General features: G+C 47.1%; 1 protein-coding gene across 1 annotated transcript; it reads left to right on the top strand.

The window, feature by feature from the left end:
• Positions 1-15,926: 15,926 nt before the first annotated feature.
• LOC119300812 lies at positions 15,927-17,791 on the top strand (the record flags this gene model as incomplete). The annotated part of the gene is made up of 3 exons (XM_037577697.1): positions 15,927-16,258; positions 16,303-16,978; positions 17,387-17,791. Coding segments are annotated over exons 1-3 (1,413 nt in total), but the record flags the coding sequence as incomplete, so codon positions are not given.
• Between the last annotated feature and the right edge of the window lie 796 nt (positions 17,792-18,587).

The following is an 18,587-nucleotide window of genomic DNA, read 5'->3' as shown; positions in this document are numbered from 1 at the left end:
TCCCATCTCCTCGCTCTCCCCCCTCGTCCCCGTGCTGCCGCCACATGTTGCTGCCAGGAAGAGGAGCTCCCTGCGTCCGTTTCCTTCGCCGCCTCCACCGGGAGAACCCCCCTCGCCCGAGGCCACTACCGCGACCCTGCCAGACACCAGAGGCTCCCTCCGTTCGGCTCCTTCGCTACGGTCCCTACCGAATGTCGGCAACCTCGAGCGCCATGCCTCCCCGCGCCACCACTAGAGGGGACAACTCTGGTGGCCCCAGCGCTCGCTCCAAGCTGATGTCAAGCCCCGCGCATCGCCATCCAGGTGACCTTGTAGGAGGCCACCGCCGTGCCTTCTAGCCTCCTGCCGCGCCCTGCATCGAGCCGCCGGGCCAGGGATCGCCAGATGACGTCCCTGCTACCGGGGAACCTCATTTTCCACCCGTTCCCGACTACGGCGCCGCGCTAGGCCTCCTCGACGCCCTAGCTGTTGCCGCTCCTCGTAGGTCTTCATGGTGCCCTCGTCTCTGCTCGCGGGAGGATGAGTACGACCGCTTCTTCGATCTGTGATGCGAAACCCCTTGGCCTTGCTTCGATCTGGTTACGTCGAGACCACCGTTGCAACGTTGATTCCTATGGCCCGGTGTAACACCCCGGATATAACTTTCCCAATTTGTACTCCAACTCTTGCCGTTTCCGGCGTTAAGTTATTTTATTCTCTCGGGTTCCGGTCTTTGTCTCCGTGTTTTGTTATCATTGTCATGCATCTCATATCATGTCATCATGTGCATTGCATTTGCATACGTGTTCATCTCATGCATTCGAGCATTTTCCCCGTTGTCCGTTTTGCATTCCGGCGCTTTGTTCTCCTCCGGTGGTCATTTCTAGCTTTCTTTCGTGTGTGGGGATTAAACATTTCCGGATTGGACCGAGACTTGCCGAGCAGCCTTCGTTTACTACCGGTAGACCGCCTGTCAAGTTTCGTATCATTTGGACTTCGTTTGATACTCCAACGGTTAACCGAGGGACCGAAAAGGCCTCGTGTGTGTTGCAGCCCAACACCCCTCCAATTTGGCCCAAAACCCACCTAACTTTGCTCCATCATCTAGAGCGTTCAATCACGATCGCGTGGCCGAAAACCGCACCTCATTTGGACTCTCCTAGCTCCTCCAATGCCTATAAATAGACCCCCCCGAAATTCGGATCTCTCTCCCTCTCCGAAACCCTAAAACCACCCCGCCACCGACGGACGTGTCCGGAGCGGACCGGACAACGTTCGCTCCGCCACCCGCGCCCACTCCCATGCTGCCACGTGGCCTTCTCCGCCACCAGCCGCCGCCGTGGCCCGGGAGCCCGCAGCCGGCCCCTGAGGCCCATCTCCCGGGCGCCCGCGCGCCGCCACCTCTCCCGAAGCCGGCCGCCGCCCTTGCCTCGCCTCACCCGCCTCCCTGCCGCCTCGCCCGGCAACCCCGCCGCCTCGCCCGGCCTCGCCTCACCATGAGCCGGCCCCCTTCTTCCCCTCCTCCGTCCGACCCCGGCGAACCTCGAACGGCGCGCCTCCAATGAACAGTGTTCGGTGCCCAGATCCAGATCCGTGAACAGTGAAACCCTAGAGGTTGATTTTTTTCACTAAGTCCCGGATATTTTCTAGTCCAAGTGCTCATGTTCATGACCCCGTAACTTTGCATCCGTAGATCCGATTCATGCATATAGCATATCTCAGAGAGTACATCATTTCATTCCACTGCATAATTTTCATTTGAGTTCATCTTGATGCCCGAAATTCTGTTAGAAGAGGGCTACTTGAGTTAATTGTCAGATCTGCTACTCCATCTTAGATATTTGTCATTTTTGCCATGATTATTGTGTGCATGATTTGCCCTGATGCTCTACATATGTTTTGTTAAGGGTTTTGTCATCTTTCCAGAGGTGCAACCCATGTATTTTTGTGATGAGTGTGGTGTCTAGTGCAAGCTTGCAAAGTGAGGCACTCGGTAATTCTGTTTTCAGGGACTTAGAAATTTCACTAAGTCCTGGGATCGTTTATCTCATGATGCCTTATGTTCATGTTGTTTCCTAGTGATCCGTGCCTCTTTTCAGGATGATCAGTAAAGGAGTTTTGTTAATATTGTAGTGCTCTATCCATCCATGCCTTTGTTTGCAATTATGGAGCACCCTAGCATGAGTCAATCAAGCTCTACTTTTTCTACTTTGTGAATCTGGGCAGATTGTCAACTTGTTTGCAATTTTGCCGGTGATGTTGTAGTTGATCCGTGCATGCTATGCTATTGTTCTTTCCATGTCTAGCTTGCATTTTGTGCCTTCTTAATGGATGTATACTTGTATTGCCATGACTTGCACCGTGGTGACTGCATCGAGCTCGTAAACATGCCTACTTGAGTTATATTTCAGCATGTGCCAGTTTTCACTAAGTCTGAAAACTGATTATGTTTTTGCGATGTTCATGGGCTTGTTAGTATATTTTCTGATCCCTTTTGGCTCAAGGTCACTAAGGGACTTTTGTTAATCTATTTGAGTAGCTCCATTCCATGTCTTACTTTGTCATGTTCAGGTCCTGTAGCAAGTTGTTTTGTTGCTCCAAAGAGAGCTACTTGGTCTGAAATTTCAGACAAGTGTTAATTTCACCAAGTCTGAGATCTGTTTACCATTTGCGTTTTTGCCATGCTTGTTTGAACCTGTTAATGGATGAATTGGCCGTAGCTCAGTGCTAGACTTTTGTTAAGCATCTTGAATGCATCCCTGCCATGTTCATCTCATGGCATTTAGATGCCTACTTGCTGTAAATCGCAGACCGGTGTCATATTTGAATCGCTTGCCATTTCCAAACCGTAACTCCGATTCCGAAGATCTTTATATCGTTTTCAAGCGACTTCATCTCATCTTTCCAGTGGCACACTTGGATTTCCATGTTGATGCCAAGTTCATGCATTTCCTGTCATATCTTGCATTATGCATCCCGCATCACATCCCGCATAGCATATCATCATTGCATCATATTGTTTGAGTTTGCACCTGGTTGATTGTATCCTTGTTGCTTGTTTGTCTTGTTTGGGTAGAGCCAGGAGACGAGTTCGCTAATGAGGAGCCCGTTGAGTTTGCTTTCGAGGATCCAGTCAACTCTGATAGCTTTGCAGGCAAGATGATCATACCCTCGAAATCACTACTATCTTTGCTATGCTAGTTTGCTCGCTCTTTTTCTATGCCAATGCTACGATGCCTACCATTTGCTTGTCAGCCTCCCAAATTGCCATGTCAAACCTCTAACCCACCATGTCCTAGCAAACCGTTGATTGGCTATGTTACCGCATTGCTCAGCCCCTCTTATAGCATTGCTAGTTGCAGGTGAAGATTGGAGGCGTTCCTTGTTGGAACATTTATTTACTTGTTGGGATATCATTATATTGCTATGTTATCTTAATGCATCTATATACTTGGTTAAGGGTGGAAGTCTCGGCCTCTCGCCTGGTGTTTTGTTCCACTCTTGCCGCCCTAGTTTCCGTCATATCGGTGTTATGTTCCCGGATTTTGTGTTTCTCACACGGTTGGGTTATAATGGGAACCCCTTGATAGTTCGCCTTGATTAAAGCTTTTCCAGCAATGCCCAACCTTGGTTTTACCATTTGCCACCTAGCCTCTTTTTCCCTTGGGTTTCCGGAGCCCGAGGGTCATCTTATTTTAGCCCCCCCGGGCCAGTGCTCCTCTGAGTGTTGGTCCGTACCAGGCAGCCTGCTGGTCCACCTCGGGGAAACTCGAGGGTTGGTTTTACTCGTAGCTTGACCTATCTGAGTGTGCCCTGAGAACAAGATATGTGCGGCTCCTATCGGGATTTGTCGGCACATTCGGGCGGTGTTGCTAGTCTTGTTTTAACCTGTCGAAATGTCTTGAAGAACCGAGATACCAAGTCTGATCGGAACGTCTTTGGAGGAGGTCTATTCCTTCGTTGACCGTGAGAGCTTGTCATGGGCTAAGTTGGGACTTCCCTGCAGGGATTGAACTTTCGAAAGCCGTGCCCGCGGTTATGGGTAGATGAGAATTTGTTAATGTCCTGTTGTAGATAACTCGAATCTTAATTTAATTAAAATGAATCAACCATGTGTGTTACCGTGATGACCTCTTCTCGGCGGAGTCCGGGAAGTGGACACGGTGTTGGAGTAATGTTTGCGCAGGTTTCTCTCTAGTTTCTCGCTCGCGCTTTGCCTCCTCTTCTCGCTCTCTTTTGCGAATAAGCTGGCCACCATATATGCTAGTCGCTTGCTGCAGCTCCACATATGTTTTCACCTTACCCTACCTATTAAGCTTAAATAGTTTTGATCGCGAGGGTGCGAGATTGCTGAGTCCCTGTGGCTCACAGATTACTATTACACCAGATGCAGGTCCAGATGATTCCGCTCCAGGTGACGCGCTCGAGCTCAAGTGGGAGTTCGACGAGGACTCTCAGCGTTACTATGTTTCCTTTCCTGATGATCAGTAGTGGTGCCCAGTTGGGGGTGATCGGGACCTTGTCGCTTGTTGGGTTATCTTTCATTTTGGCGCCGTAGTCGGGCCATGAGTGTTTGGATGATGTATGTTATTTATGTACTTGATTGACGTGGCGAGTGTAAGCCAACTATGTTATCCCTTTTCTTTATCTATATTACATGGGATGTTTGTGATGATTACCTAACTTGCGACATATGCCTTCAATGCGATTATGCCTCTAAGTCGTGCCTCGACACGTGGGAGATATAGTCGCATCGAGGGTGTTACAAGTTGGTATCAGAGCCTTCCCCGACCTTAGGAGCCCCATTGCTTGATCGTTTTTAGCAGCCGAGTTGTGTCTAGAAAAATGTTTTGAGTCATTTAGGAATTATATATCAGAGAGTTTAGGAATTCTTTTTACTTCCCAGTCTTCTCATCGCTCTGGTAAGGCATCTTGACGTAGAGTTTTGACTCTTCTCTTCTCAAATTTCACTAATTTTTTTTTAGGATCACGCGGGTATCTTGGAATCGTTCCGATGGTTTTATGATGAGAACATTGTCTTGGTGCCTCCTGTCAGGGTTTAGTGGAAGTGTCCCGGGGAGTTGAGCTCTGTGGTGTTGTCATCATAATTTTATCGTTGCAATTCTGGAATACTTGAGTTTAGTACGCTGACATCGAAAATCTCTTTTATGCAGTTCATTGGTGAGATAACCTCGACGCCACCCAGTACTGGGGCGGGAGTTCGGGAGTATCGCCATAACTTGTATAAAGGATGCTTTTCGAAGGTTGAGGTAGATGGTTTCCGAAGGTTTCTTGGTTATGTGTTGAAGGATGGATACAACTGGATGTAGGATTTGCTAGTTTGGGTGAGATATTATGCTTCCCCTGTATCCCCAACACCTGATTGCATAACCGGAAAGGTTCGGGAGTTTCATAGGTGGGAATTCTTGTAGCTCTAGTTCTTCTTCCATGGATATTGGTTTGAGATTGGGATTTCTTACCGATTATTCGTTCTTGAGCCGTACCTTGTTGATTTATTTATCTACCTTCATTCAACGTGGCTTCTCAATTTATGGATATGTGACCATTTCAAGAGGAATGCATTCGTTCATTTTGTTCGGATGTGAAGACTTTATGTTGCAATTTTCATTCCGTTGGATTCAGCTTCAATATTTGTCTATCAATGTGCTAATGGATGTCAACCTCTTCAGGATGGTTCCTCCAATGCGCACGACTTCGAATCCTGATCCGCCACCACCTCCACCTCCTCCGGAGGCATGGCAAGCTGTGATGGCCGCAACCAATGCAAACACACAGTTGATCATGCAAATCCTCCAAGAGCGCAATCAAGGCAGCCAAGGGAATCAAGGCAACAATCAGAATCACTTTGCTACACTGAACCAGTTCTTTGCTAATGGGCCAAAGACGTTCAACAATTGTGTTGAGGCAACCGATGCTGACGATTGGCTTGTGGATCTGTGTAAGCATTTTGAGTGCAGCAACGTCAGGCCTGAAGATTTCGTCAAGTTCGCTTCTTTCCAACTCAAAGATCAAGCTGCAGAATGGTTTCAGCAGTACAAGGATTCCAGAGGTGGACGTCTGATCACTTGGGATGATTTCCGTCAAGATTTCCGAGCTCTTCACATCCCTCAGAGCGTGGTTGAAAGTAAGCATGAGGAATTTCGCAACTTGAAGCAAGGCTCTTTGTCTGTCTATGACTACAACAAGTTGTTTCAGAAGCTCGCCCGCTTTGCCAAGCATGACGTGCCTGATGAGAAGAGCATGATATACCAGTTCAGGGGTGGTCTCAGAGAAGAAATTCAGCTCGCTCTTGTTCTCTTTGAGCCGTTGAGGTACGATGAGTTCTACAACATGGCACTGAAGCAAGAGGTTGCTCAGTTGAGGTGTGATGCTTCCAAGAAGTGAGTCAGAGATGCTACTCCTTCTTCCTCTACTCAAGTGGCCAAGCAGCAGAAGTATTGGCTTCCTCCTCCTCCGTCCCGTCAGTCGTATCAGCAGAAGAGCAAAGGTGGCAGTGGTTCTTCCCACCCACCCAACCCTGGCTTTCAGAACAAGACTTCATCTCAAGCTCCAAGACCGAGTGCTCCGTATCACCGTCCGCTTTCAGAGGTCACGTGCAACAAGTGCCAACAGAAGGGTCACTATGCCAACAAGTGTCTCAACCAGAGGTGTCTTCCTCCTCCCCCTCCTCCTGTGAGATCGGCAAGTATAGCTGTGGTCAAGCATAACCCCAAGCATGCCACGGTCAACTTGATGAATGCAGCTCAGGCAGAGGACTCGTCAGATGTCATCATGGGTAACCTTCCTGTTAACGATATTCCTGCAAGAGTTCTTTTTGACACTGGTGCATCGCATTGTTTCATGTCAAAGCCATTTTTTACCAAGCATGAGTTCGTTTCTTCTCATTTGGGTAAACAAATGGATATCGTTTCTCTTGGCAAACGTTTGAGTGCAAGTCTGGAGGTGCCAGATGTTACTATCACATTGGGCGACTACAAGTTTCTTTCTTCCCCAATGGTTCTTGGTAACTCGGATATTGATCTTATTCTCGAAATGGATTGGCTTTCTAAGCACAAGGCGCATCTTGATTGTGCAGCAAGGCAGATTCAATTGACTCATTCGTCTGAGGATGTAATTGTCTTTGCCGCTCGTGATGATACCATCCGTCTGTTTTCTCTCAATGAGAAGGGTGAATTGGATGCCATCTCTCAAATTCCAGTCATTTGCGAATATCAAGACGTCTTTCCAGAAGAGCTCCCAGGAATGCCTCCGCACCGGCCAGTTGAATTCGTTATTGATCTTGAGCCCGGTATGGAACCTGTGTGCAAACGTCCTTACAAGCTCGGTCCTGAAGAGTTGAAGGAGCTGAAGAAGCAACTTGATGAGCAAGAAAGAATGGGCCTCATCCGGCCTAGTTCTTCTCCGTGGGGTTGTGGTGTTATTTTTGTGAAGAAGAAGGATGGAACGGACCGACTTTGTGTTGATTACCGTCCATTGAACAAGAAGACCATCAAGAACAAATACCCACTTCCTAACATCAATGAGCTGTTCGAACAACTCAAAGGTGCCCAAGTATTCTCCAAGCTTGATCTCCGTATGGGTTATCATCAGATTCAAATCCGTGAGCAAGATATTCCCAAGACGGCTTTCAGGACAAGCTTTGGTTCATATGAATACACTATCATGTCTTTTGGCCTCGTCAATGCTCCTCCGACGTTCTCTCGCATGATGAACTTCATCTTCAACGCCTACACCAATGACTTCGTTTTGGTCTATCTCGACGACATTCTAGTTTTATCGAAGAACAAGGAAGATCATGCCAAGCACTTGCGTTTGGTGCTTGATAAGCTCAGGGAACATTAGTTCTACGCCAAGTTCTCCAAGTGCGAATTTTGGCTCGATGAGGTTCTTTATCTTGGTCATATCATCTCTGCCAAGGGCATTGCCGTGAATCCTGAGAAGGTGTCTGCAATTGTGAATTGGGAACCTCCTCAGAATGTGAAGAAACTCTGTAGCTTTCTCGGTCTCGCAAGCTATTGCCGAAGATTCTTGAAAACTTTTCTAAGATCGTGAAGCCTCTCTCAAATCTTCTCCAGAAGCACGTCAAGTACGTTTGGTCTCCGGAGTGTGATATTGCTTTCAACACTTTGAAAGAGAAATTGATCACTGCTCCAGTTCTGACTCCGCCTGATGAATCCAAACTGTACGAGGTCTTTTGTGATGCCTCTCTCCAAGGTCTTGGCACAGTGTTGATGCAAGAGAAGAAAGTTGTTGCTTATACCTCTTGCCAGTTGAAGCCCAATGAGAAGAACTACCCCACTCATGATCTCGAGTTGGCGGCAGTTGTGCATGCTCTTTTGACTTGGAGACATCTTCTATTGGGAAGAAAAGTGGACATTTTCACTGATCACAAGAGTCTCAAGTACATCTTCACTCAGCCTAATCTCAACCTCAGGCAAACTCAATGGGTCGAAATGATTCAAGAGTATAATCCGAGTATCGAGTATACTCCAGGCAAGGCCAATGTGATTGCTGACGCATTGAGCAGAAAGGCTTATTGCAACAGTCTGATTCTCAAGCCTTATCAACCCGAGCTTTGTGAATCTTTCCGCAAACTTAATCTGCAAATTGTTCCTCAATGTTTCCTCGCCAACCTTCAAGTCTCTCCTACCTTGGAATACCAGATTCGCCAAGCCCAGCTCCTTGATGCTATGATGAAAAAGGTGAAGATTGGGATTGCCAAGAGTCAACCCAAGTACAAGTGCTACCGCCTTGATGACAAGGATACTCTCTTCTTCGAGGATCGTATTGTTGTGCCCAAAGGTGACCTCCGTAAAGTGATCATGAACGAGGCTCACAATTCTCTCCTCTCCATCCACCCTGGGAGCACGAAGATGTATCAGGACCTTAAGCAAGCTTATTGGTGGACTCGAATGAAGCGCGAGATTGCTCAATTCGTGAATGAATGTGATGTCTGCAGAAGAGTGAAGGCAGAACACCAAAGGCCAGCAGGTCTCCTCCAACCTTTTGCCATTCCAGAATGGAAGTTTGACCACATTGAAATGGACTTCGTGACTGGGTTTCCAAAGTCCAAGCGTGGCAATGATGCTATATTTGTTGTCATCGATAAACTCACCAAAGTGGCTCACTTTCTGCCTATCAAAGAGTCGATCACTGCAGCTCAATTGGCGGAACTCTATACCTCTCGAATTGTCTCTCTGCACGGTATTCCTCAAGTGATCTCTTCAGACCATGGCAGCATCTTTACCTCGAAGTTTTGGGATTCTTTTCAGAAGTCCATGGGCACCAACATCCGTTTTAGCACAGCTTTCCACCCTCAAACAAGCGGTCAAGTCGAGCGTGTCAACCAGATTCTTGAAGATATGCTCAGGGCTTATGTGATCTCCTTTGGAATGAAGTGGGAGGATTGTCTTCCTCATGCTGAATTCTCCTACAACAACAATTTTCAAGCAAGTTCGGGCAAGGCCCCATTTGAAATTCTGTATGGCAGGAAGTGCCGTACCCCTCTCAACTGGTCTGAAACCGGTGAACGTTAGCTTTTGGGTAATGACTTAATCACAGAGGCAGAAGAAATGTGCAAAGTCATTCGTGATAACCTCAAAGCAGCCCAATCCCGATAGAAGAGCTACTATGATAGTAAGCACCGTGATTTGGCTTTCGAGATCGGAGATCATGTTTACCTCCGTGTCTCTCCTATGAAAGGTACTTGTCGCTTCGGTATCAAAGGGAAGCTTTCCCCTAGATACGTGGGACCTTTCCAGATTGTCAGCAAGAGAGGCGACCTCGCCTATCAACTCGAGCTTCCTTCAAACTTTGCAAATGTTCATGATGTGTTCCATGTCTCTCAGTTTCGAAAGTGCTTCAAGACTCCTGACCGCACAGTCAACTTCGAGGACATTGAGCTCCAAGAAGATCTCTCTTATCGTGAGCACCCAGTTGCTATTCTTGAAGAGACTGAACGCAAGACTCGCAACAAGTCAATCAAATTTCTCAAAGTCAAGTGGTCACACCATTCCGACCGTGAAGCTACCTGGGAACGCGAGGATCACCTCCGTTCTGAGTACCTGGCGTTCTTTCAGTCCTAGATCTCGGGACGAGATCCTTTCGTAGTGGTGGAGTGTTGTAAAACCCCGGAATAACTTTCCCAATTTGTACTCCAACTCTTGCCGTTTCCGGCGTTAAGTTATTTATTCTCTCGGGTTCGGGTCTTTGTCTCCATGTGTTGTTATCGTTGTCATGCATCTCATATCATGTCATCATGTGCATTGCATTTGCATACGTGTTCATCTCATGCATTCGAGCATTTTCCCCGTTGTCCGTTTTGCATTCCGGCGCTTCGTTCTCCTCCGGTGGTCATTTCTAGCTTTCTTTCTTGTGTGGGGATTAAACATTTCTGAATTGGACCGAGACTTGCCAAGCGGCCTTGGTTTACTACCGGTAGACCGCCTGTCAAGTTTTGTATCATTTGGACTTCATTTGATACTCCAACGGTTAACCGAGGGACCAAAAAGGCCTCGTGTGTGTTGCAGCCCAACACCCCTCCAATTTGGCCCAAAACCCACCTAACTTTACTCCATCATCTAGAGCACTCGATCACGATCGCATGGCCGAAAACCGCACCTCATTTGGACTCTCCTAGCTCCTCCAATGCCTATAAATAGACTCCCCCCCGAAATTAGGATCTCTCTCCCTCTCCGAAACCCTAAAACCACCCCGCCACCGACGGACGTGTCCGGAGCGGATGGATAACGTCCGCTCCGCCGCGCGCGCCCACTCCCACGCTGCCACGTGGCATTCTCCGCCGCCAGCCGCCGTCGCGGCCCGGGAGCCCGCAGCCGGCCCCCGAGGCCCATCTCCCGGGCGCCCGCGCGCCGCCGCCTCTCACGAAGCCGGCCGCCGTCCTTGCCTCGCCTCGCCTCGTTCGGCGACCCTGCCGCCTCGGCCAGCCTCGCCTCGCCCTGAGCCGGCCCCCTTCTTCCCGTCCTCCGACCGGCCCTGGCGAACCTCGAACGGCGCGCCTCCGGTGAACAGTGTTCGGTGCCCAGATCCAGATCCGTGAACAGTGAAACCCTAGAGGTTGATTTTTTTCCACTAAGTCCCGGATATTTTCTAGTCCAAGTGCTCATGTTCATGACCCCGTAACTTTGCATTCGTAGATCTGATTCATGCATATAGCATATCAAAATGTTCGTCTCAGAGAGTATATCATTTCGTTCCATTGCATCATTTTCATTTGAGTTCATGTTGATGCCCGAAATGCTGTTAGAAGAGGGCTACTTGAGTTAATTGTCAGATCTGCTACTCCATCTTAGACATTTGTCATCTTTGCCATGATTATTGTGTGCATGATATGCCCTGATGCTCTACATATGTTTTGTTAAGGGTTTTGTCATCTTTCCAGAGGCGCAATCCATGTATTTTTGTGATGAGTGTGGTGTCTAGTGCAAGCTTGCAAAGTGAGGCACTCGGTAATTCTGTTTTCAGGGACTTAGTAATTTCACTAAGTCCTGGGATCGTTTATCTCATGATGCCTTATGTTCATGTTGTTTCCTAGTAATCAGTGCCTCTTTTGAGGATGATAAGTAAAGGAGTTTTGTTAATATTGTAGTGCTCTATCCATCCATGCCTTTGTTTGCAATTATGGAGCACCCTAGCTTGAGTCAGTCGAGCTCTACTTTTGCTACTTTGTGAATCTGGGCAGATTGTCAACTTGTTTGCAATTTTGCCGGTGATGTTGTAGTTGATCCGTGCATGCTATGCTATTGTTCTTGCCATGTCTAGCTTGAATTTTGTGCCTTCTTAATGGATGTATGCTTGTCTTGCCATGACTTGCACCGTGGTGAGTGCATCGAGCTCGTAAACATGCCTACTTGAGTTATGTTTCAGCATGTGCCAGTTTTCACTAAGTCTGAAAACTGATTATGTTTTTGCGATGTTCATGGGCTTGTTAGTATATTTTCTGATCCCTTTTGGCTCAAGGTCACTAAGGGACTTTTGTTAAGCTATTTGAGTAGCTCCATACCATGTCTTACTTTGTCATGTTCAGGTCCTGTAGCATGTTGTTTTGTTGCTCCGAAGAGAGCTACTTGGTCTGAAATTTCAGACAAGTGTTAATTTCACTAAGTCTGAGATCTGTTTACCATTTGCGTTTTTGCCATGCTTGTTTGAACCTGTTAATGGATGAATTGGCCATAGCTCAGTGCTAGACTTTTGTTAAGCATCTTGAATGCATCCCTGCCATGTATTTTGATGCCATGTTTGAGTGCTGTAGCATGTTCATCTCATGGCATTTAGATGCCTACTTGCTGTAAATTGCAGACCGGTGTCATATTTGAATCGCTTGCCATTTCCAAACCGTAACTCCGATTCCGATGATCTTTATATCGTTTTCAAGCGATCTCATCTCATCTTTCCAGTGGCACACTTGGATTTCCAGGTTGATGCCAGGTTCATGCATTTCCTGTCATATCTTGCATTATGCATCCCGCATCACATCCCGCATAGCATATCATCATTGCATCATATTGTTTGAGATTGCACGTGGTTGATTGTATCCTTATTGCTTTTTTGTCTTGTTTGGGTAGAGCCGGGAGACGAGTTCGCTAACTAGGAGCCCGTTGAGTTTGCTTTCGAGGATCCAGTCAACTCTGACAACTTTGCAGGCAAGATGATCATACCCTCGAAATCACTACTATCTTTGCTATGCTAGTTTGCTCGCTCTTTTGCTATGCCAATGCTACGATGCCTACCATTTGCTTGTCAGCCTCCCAAATTGCCATGTCAAACCTCTAACCCACCATGTCCTAGCAAACCGTTGATTGGCTATGTTACCGCTTTGCTCAGCCCCTCTTATAGCGTTTCTAGTTGCAGGTGAAGATTGGAGGCGTTCCTTGTTGGAACATTTATTTACTTGTTGGGATATCATTATATTGCTATGTTATCTTAATGCATCTATATACTTGGTTAAGGGTGGAAGGCTCGGCCTCTCGCCTGGCGTTTTGTTCCACTCTTGCCGCCCTAGTTTCCGTCATATCGGTGTTATGTTCCCGGATTTTGCGTTCCTCACGCGGTTGGGTTATAATGGGAACCCCTTGATAGTTCGCCTTGATTAAAGCTTTTCCAGCAATGCCCAACCTTGGTTTTACCATTTTCCACCTAGCCCTTTTTCCCTTGGGTTTCCGGAGCGCGAGGGTGATCTTATTTTAGCCCCCCCGGGCCAGTGCTCCTCTGAGTGTTGGTCCGAACCAGGCAGCCTGCGGGGCCACCTTGGGGAAACTCGAGGGTTGGTTTTACTCGTAGCTTGACCTATCTGAGTGTGCCCTGAGAACGAGATATGTGCAGCTCCTATCGGGATTTGTCGGCACATTCGGGCGGTGTTGCTGGTCTTGTTTTAACCTGTCGAAATGTCTTGAAGAACCGAGATACCGAGTCTGATCGGAACATCTTGGGAGGAGGTCTATTCCTTCGTTGACCGTGAGAGCTTGTCATGGGCTAAGTTGGGACTTCCCTGCAGGGATTGAACTTTTGAAAGTCGTGCCCGCGGTTATGGGCAGATGGGAATTTGTTAATGTCCGGTTGTAGATAACTTGAACCTTAATTTAATTAAAATGAATCAACCGTGTGTGTTATCGTGATGGCCTCTTCTCGGCGGAGTCCGGGAAGTGGACACGGTGTTGGAGTAATGTTTGCGCAGGTTGCTCTCTAGTTTCTCGCTCGCGCTTTGCCTCCTCTTCTCGCTCTCTTTTGCGAATAAGTTAGCCACCATATATGCTAGTCGCTTGCTGCAGCTCCACATATGTTCTCACCTTACCCTTCCTATTAAGCTTAAATAGTTTTGATCGCGAGGGTGCGAGATTGCTGAGTCCCTGTGGCTCACAGATTACTATTACGCCAAATGCAGGTCCAGATGATTCCGCTCCAGGTGACGCGTTCGAGCTCAAGTGGGAGTTCGGCGAGGACTCTCAGCGTTACTATGTTTCCTTTCCTGATGATCAGTAGTGGTGCCCAGTTGGGGGTGATCGGGACCTTGTCGCTTGTTGGGTTATCTTTCATTTTGGCGCCGTAGTCGGGCCATGAGTGTTTGGATGATGTATGTTATTTATGTACTTGATTGACGTGGCGAGTGTAAGCCAACTATGTTATCCCTTTTCTTTATCTATATTACATGGGATGTTTGTGATGATTACCTGACTTGCGACATATGCCTTCAATGCGATTATGCCTCTAAGTCGTGCCTCGACACGTGGGAGATATAGTCGCATCGAGGGTGTTACACCCGGAGTACCTCAAGTTCGTCTACACAAGACTGCCAAGTACCTCTACCCACGGATATCGCCAAGTACCATGAGGTCACGAGAACAGCTACCGTCGACGGGCATGTTGCCAAGTTCCACGACACCGCATAAGTTTCTTCTTGAACATGTATGACTACAACGTGAACGAGTACCACGACGACCCTTGAAGAGCTCGGATCCGTCAAGTTCCACTACCGCCGACTAGTACGACTACCGTCGCAAAAACGGGACCGTCCAGACCCGGACCGACAAGTACCCCAACATCATGTGTACAACTACCGTCGACCATGGATTCATCAAGTTCCTATCCAAAACAAACATGCACTAGTAGAAAAAGGGTCAAACGTGAAGCACATTAGTGCCGGTTTGAATTTGAGCCGGCACTAATGTGTGCATTAGTGCCGGTTCCAACGGCTAGCCGGCCGCTCTCTAGTACTGGTTCGTGGCGAACCTTTAGCACCGGTTCGTGCCACGAACCGGTACTAAAGTGAGTGGTGGCAGGATGTTGTCAGTCCGGGGCCCCTCCAGCACCTTTAGTACCGGGTCGTATCACGAACCGGTACTAAAGGTCGTCCTACATAGACCCTTCATCCACCCGAGCTCGCTCTGTTCTTCCTCTTTCCCCTCTCCTCTCTGTTCTTTTCCCTCTTCCTCTCAAGCTCATCACACATTTTGCCCAAAATTTGTCAAGATTTAAAGGCCCCCATCCATTCAAATGATCACAAAGGTTAGCAACTTTGTCCTTTCATCTCTCAGTGCTAGATTAGCTCGTGCAATGCTTTATATAGTGACTGATTTTTGAGTTTAGTAATTTGGGAGGAATTATATATATGTGCTAGTATTTGATTTATATACAATTTGAGGTCAAAAATAACACTTAGTTTGCATATGTAGGTGTGGTTTACTTAGTGCCTTCTAAATCTCCGTCGTAACCACCGTCGATCACCCGCAACGTCCCGTCGCCAGCACCACCTTGTGGTGAGCCTCTTGTTCATGAAGTTTTATATAAAAAATTGATGTTTGTGTGATTTGGATATATAGTTACTCGTATAATTATCTTACCCATACGTTGTTTGTTATACATAGTGCCATGGTTTTGATATCCATCCCCGTCGGCCCTCATCCAGGTTATGATTCGGATGTGGTATATTCTCTTTTAAAACTATTCATTGCATTTCGTGTTTATGACAAATTATGCCCATCAAGTTGACATAGATATTTGTATGTAGGAGGTAGTTGAACCGGAAATTCCAACCGACCCTATTGTCGAGAGATTAAATTTAGTTGAAAGAGAAAACGAGGATTTGAAGGAAAAATTGAAAAGAATTGAGGGGGAGAAGATGGAATTGGAGTTGCATGTTGCCGATGTCGTCAATGATCACAAGATTAAGATGGAGAAAATGCGCTTGAAGATTAGAAAGATTAGAAAATATGCCATTCATAGTGAGGCTTGGTATTATTATGCTGTTGGATCAATTGTTACCTTAGTTGCGATCTTGATCGCATTTGTTGTTGCATTTAAATTCTTTAGCTAGAGAGTTATTTGTTTGTTGCATTTAAGTGTTGTATGATCTTTATGTATGAACTTTATGTATTGTATTAATTTGGTGTTTTCGGTGCTGTGTATTGAAGATGAGCCGACAATGGATGTACGATGACCGATGCTCTCCCGAGTTCATTAATGGCGTGCGTACTTTTCTGCTTGCGGCTGAGGCAAACAAGTGGGCAGATGGTTTTATACCTTGTCCATGTGTTGGCTGTAAGAATTGTCACAATTACTCTACGTCAAGAACCATTCACGTCCACCTGTTTGAGTCTGGTTTCATGCCCCACTATAATGTTTGGAACAAGCATGGAGACAGAGGGGTTATGATGGAAGACAATGAAGAAGAAGAGGACGACGACAGCTATCCTGGCCATGGGTTCCCTGAATACGATGATACAACAATGAGGGAAGAAGATGAGCGGTAATGCGGGAAGAAGCTGAGCCGGCAATGCGGGAAGAAGCTGAAGAAGAGGCATCGGATGAGCCCATTGATGATCTAGGTCGGGCCATTGCCGATGCAAAGAGAAACTGCGCAAGTGATTTGGAGAATAAGAAGTTGCAGCGCATGTTAGAGGATAAAAAAAAATTGTTGTACCCGAATTGCGTAGGTGACAAGAAAAAGCTGGGCACCACACTGGAATTGCTACAATGGAAGGCAGAGAATGGTGTATCTGACAAGGGATTTGGAAAGTTGCTGGTAATGATAAAGAATATGCTTCCAAAGGACAACGAATTGCCCGAGAGTACGTACGAATCAAAGAAGGTTGTCTGCCCTCTAGGGTTAGAGGTGCAGAAGATACATGCATGCCCTAATGACTGCATCCTCTACCGCGGTGAGTACGAGGATTTGAACGCTTGCCCAGTATGCGGTGCATTGCGCTATAAGGTCAACCGCGATAACCCTGGTGATGTCGAGGGCGAGCGCCCCAGGAAGAAGATTCCTGCCAAGGTGATGTGGTATGCTCCTATAATACCACGGTTGAAACGTTTGTTCCAAAGCAAAGAGCATGCCAAGGCGATGCGATGGCACAGAGAAGACCGTAAGAAAGATAGAAAGTTGAGAGTACCCACTGACGGGTCGCAGTGGAGAAAAATCGAAAGAAAGTACGGGAAGGAGTTTGCAGATGACGCAAGGAACGTATGGTTTGGTCTAAGCGCAGATGGCATTAATCCTTTTGGGGAGCAGAGCAGCAAGCATAGCACCTGGCCTGTGACTCTATGTTTGTATAACCTTCCTCCTTGGTTGTGCATGAAGCGGAAGTTCATTATGATGCCAGTGCTCATCCAAGGCCCTAAGCAACCCGCCAACAACATTGATGTGTACCTAAGGCCATTAGTTGAAGAACTCTTACAACTGTGGAATGGAACAAGTGTACGTGCGTGGGATGAGCACATGGGGGAAGAATTTGACCTAAAGGCGTTGCTGTTCATGACCATCAATGATTGGCCTGCTCTCAGTAACCTTTCAGGACAGACAAACAAGGGATACCGCGCAGGCACACACTATTTGGACGATACCGACAGTATATATTTGGCTAATTGTAAGAAGAATGTGTACCTGGGACATCATCGATTTCTTCCGAGAAGGCATCCCGTAAGAAAGAAAGGCAAGCATTTCAAAGGTGAGGCGGATCACTGGACGAAGCCTCGCCACCGTACTGGTGCTGATGTACATGATATGGTCAAGGATTTGAAGGTGATCTTTGGAAAGGGTCCTGATGGACAACCTATTCCGAATGACGCTAACGGACGCGCACCCATGCGGAAGAAGAAATCTATATTTTGGGACCTGCCCTATTGGAAAGACCTAGAGGTCCACTCCGCAATCGACGTGATGCACGTGACGAAGAATCTTTGTGTGACCCTCCTTGGCTTCTTGGTCGTGTATGGGAAGACAAAAGATACACCTGAGGCACGGGAGGACCAGCAACGTATCCATCGAAAAGACGACATACATCAGGGTCATGCAAGCTACGCTCTTACCAAAGAAGAGAAGGAAATCTTCTTTGAATGCTTGCTCAGTATTAAGGTACCGTCTGGCTTCTCGTCGAATATAAAGGGAATAATAAACATGGCAGAGAAAAAGTTGCAGAACCTAAAGTCTCATGACTGCCACGTGATTATGACGCAACTGCTTCCGGTTGCATTGAGGGGGCTTCTACCGGAAAACGTTCGATTAGCCATTGTGAAGCTATGTGCATTCCTTAATGCAATCTCTCAGAAGGTAATCGATCCAGAAATCATACCAAGGTTAGAGAATGATTTGGTGCAATGTCTTGTCAGTTTCGAGTTGGTGTTCCCACCATCATTCTTCAACATCATGACGCACGTCCTAGTTCACCTATGTGAAGAGATTAACGTTTTGGGTCCTGTATTTCTACACAATATGTTCCCCTTTGAGAGGTTCATGGGAGTCTTAAAGAAATATGTTCATAACCGTGCTAGGCCAGAAGGAAGCATCTCCAAGGGCCATGAAAAATGAGGAGGTCATTGAGTTTTGTATTGACTTTATTCCCGACCTTAAGACGATTAGTGTTCTTGAATCGTGGCATAAGGGAAGACTCGATGCAAAAGGCACGCTAGGAGGGGAACAAATAATATGTATGGACGGACATTCTCTCACTGAAGCACACTACACAGTTCTACAGAATTCCGCCTTGGTGGCTCCGTATATGGATGAACACAAGAATTTGCTACGCTCCAAACACCCGGAGTGGTCTGATGACTGGATTACACGTGAACAAACT

The sequence above is a fragment of the Triticum dicoccoides genome, chromosome 5A (genome assembly GCF_002162155.2).
Source record: "Triticum dicoccoides isolate Atlit2015 ecotype Zavitan chromosome 5A, WEW_v2.0, whole genome shotgun sequence".
Classification (NCBI taxonomy): Eukaryota; Viridiplantae; Streptophyta; class Magnoliopsida; order Poales; family Poaceae; genus Triticum; species Triticum dicoccoides.
The sequence above is the reverse complement of the archived record's forward strand: the minus strand, read 5'-3'. Positions and strand labels throughout refer to the sequence as shown.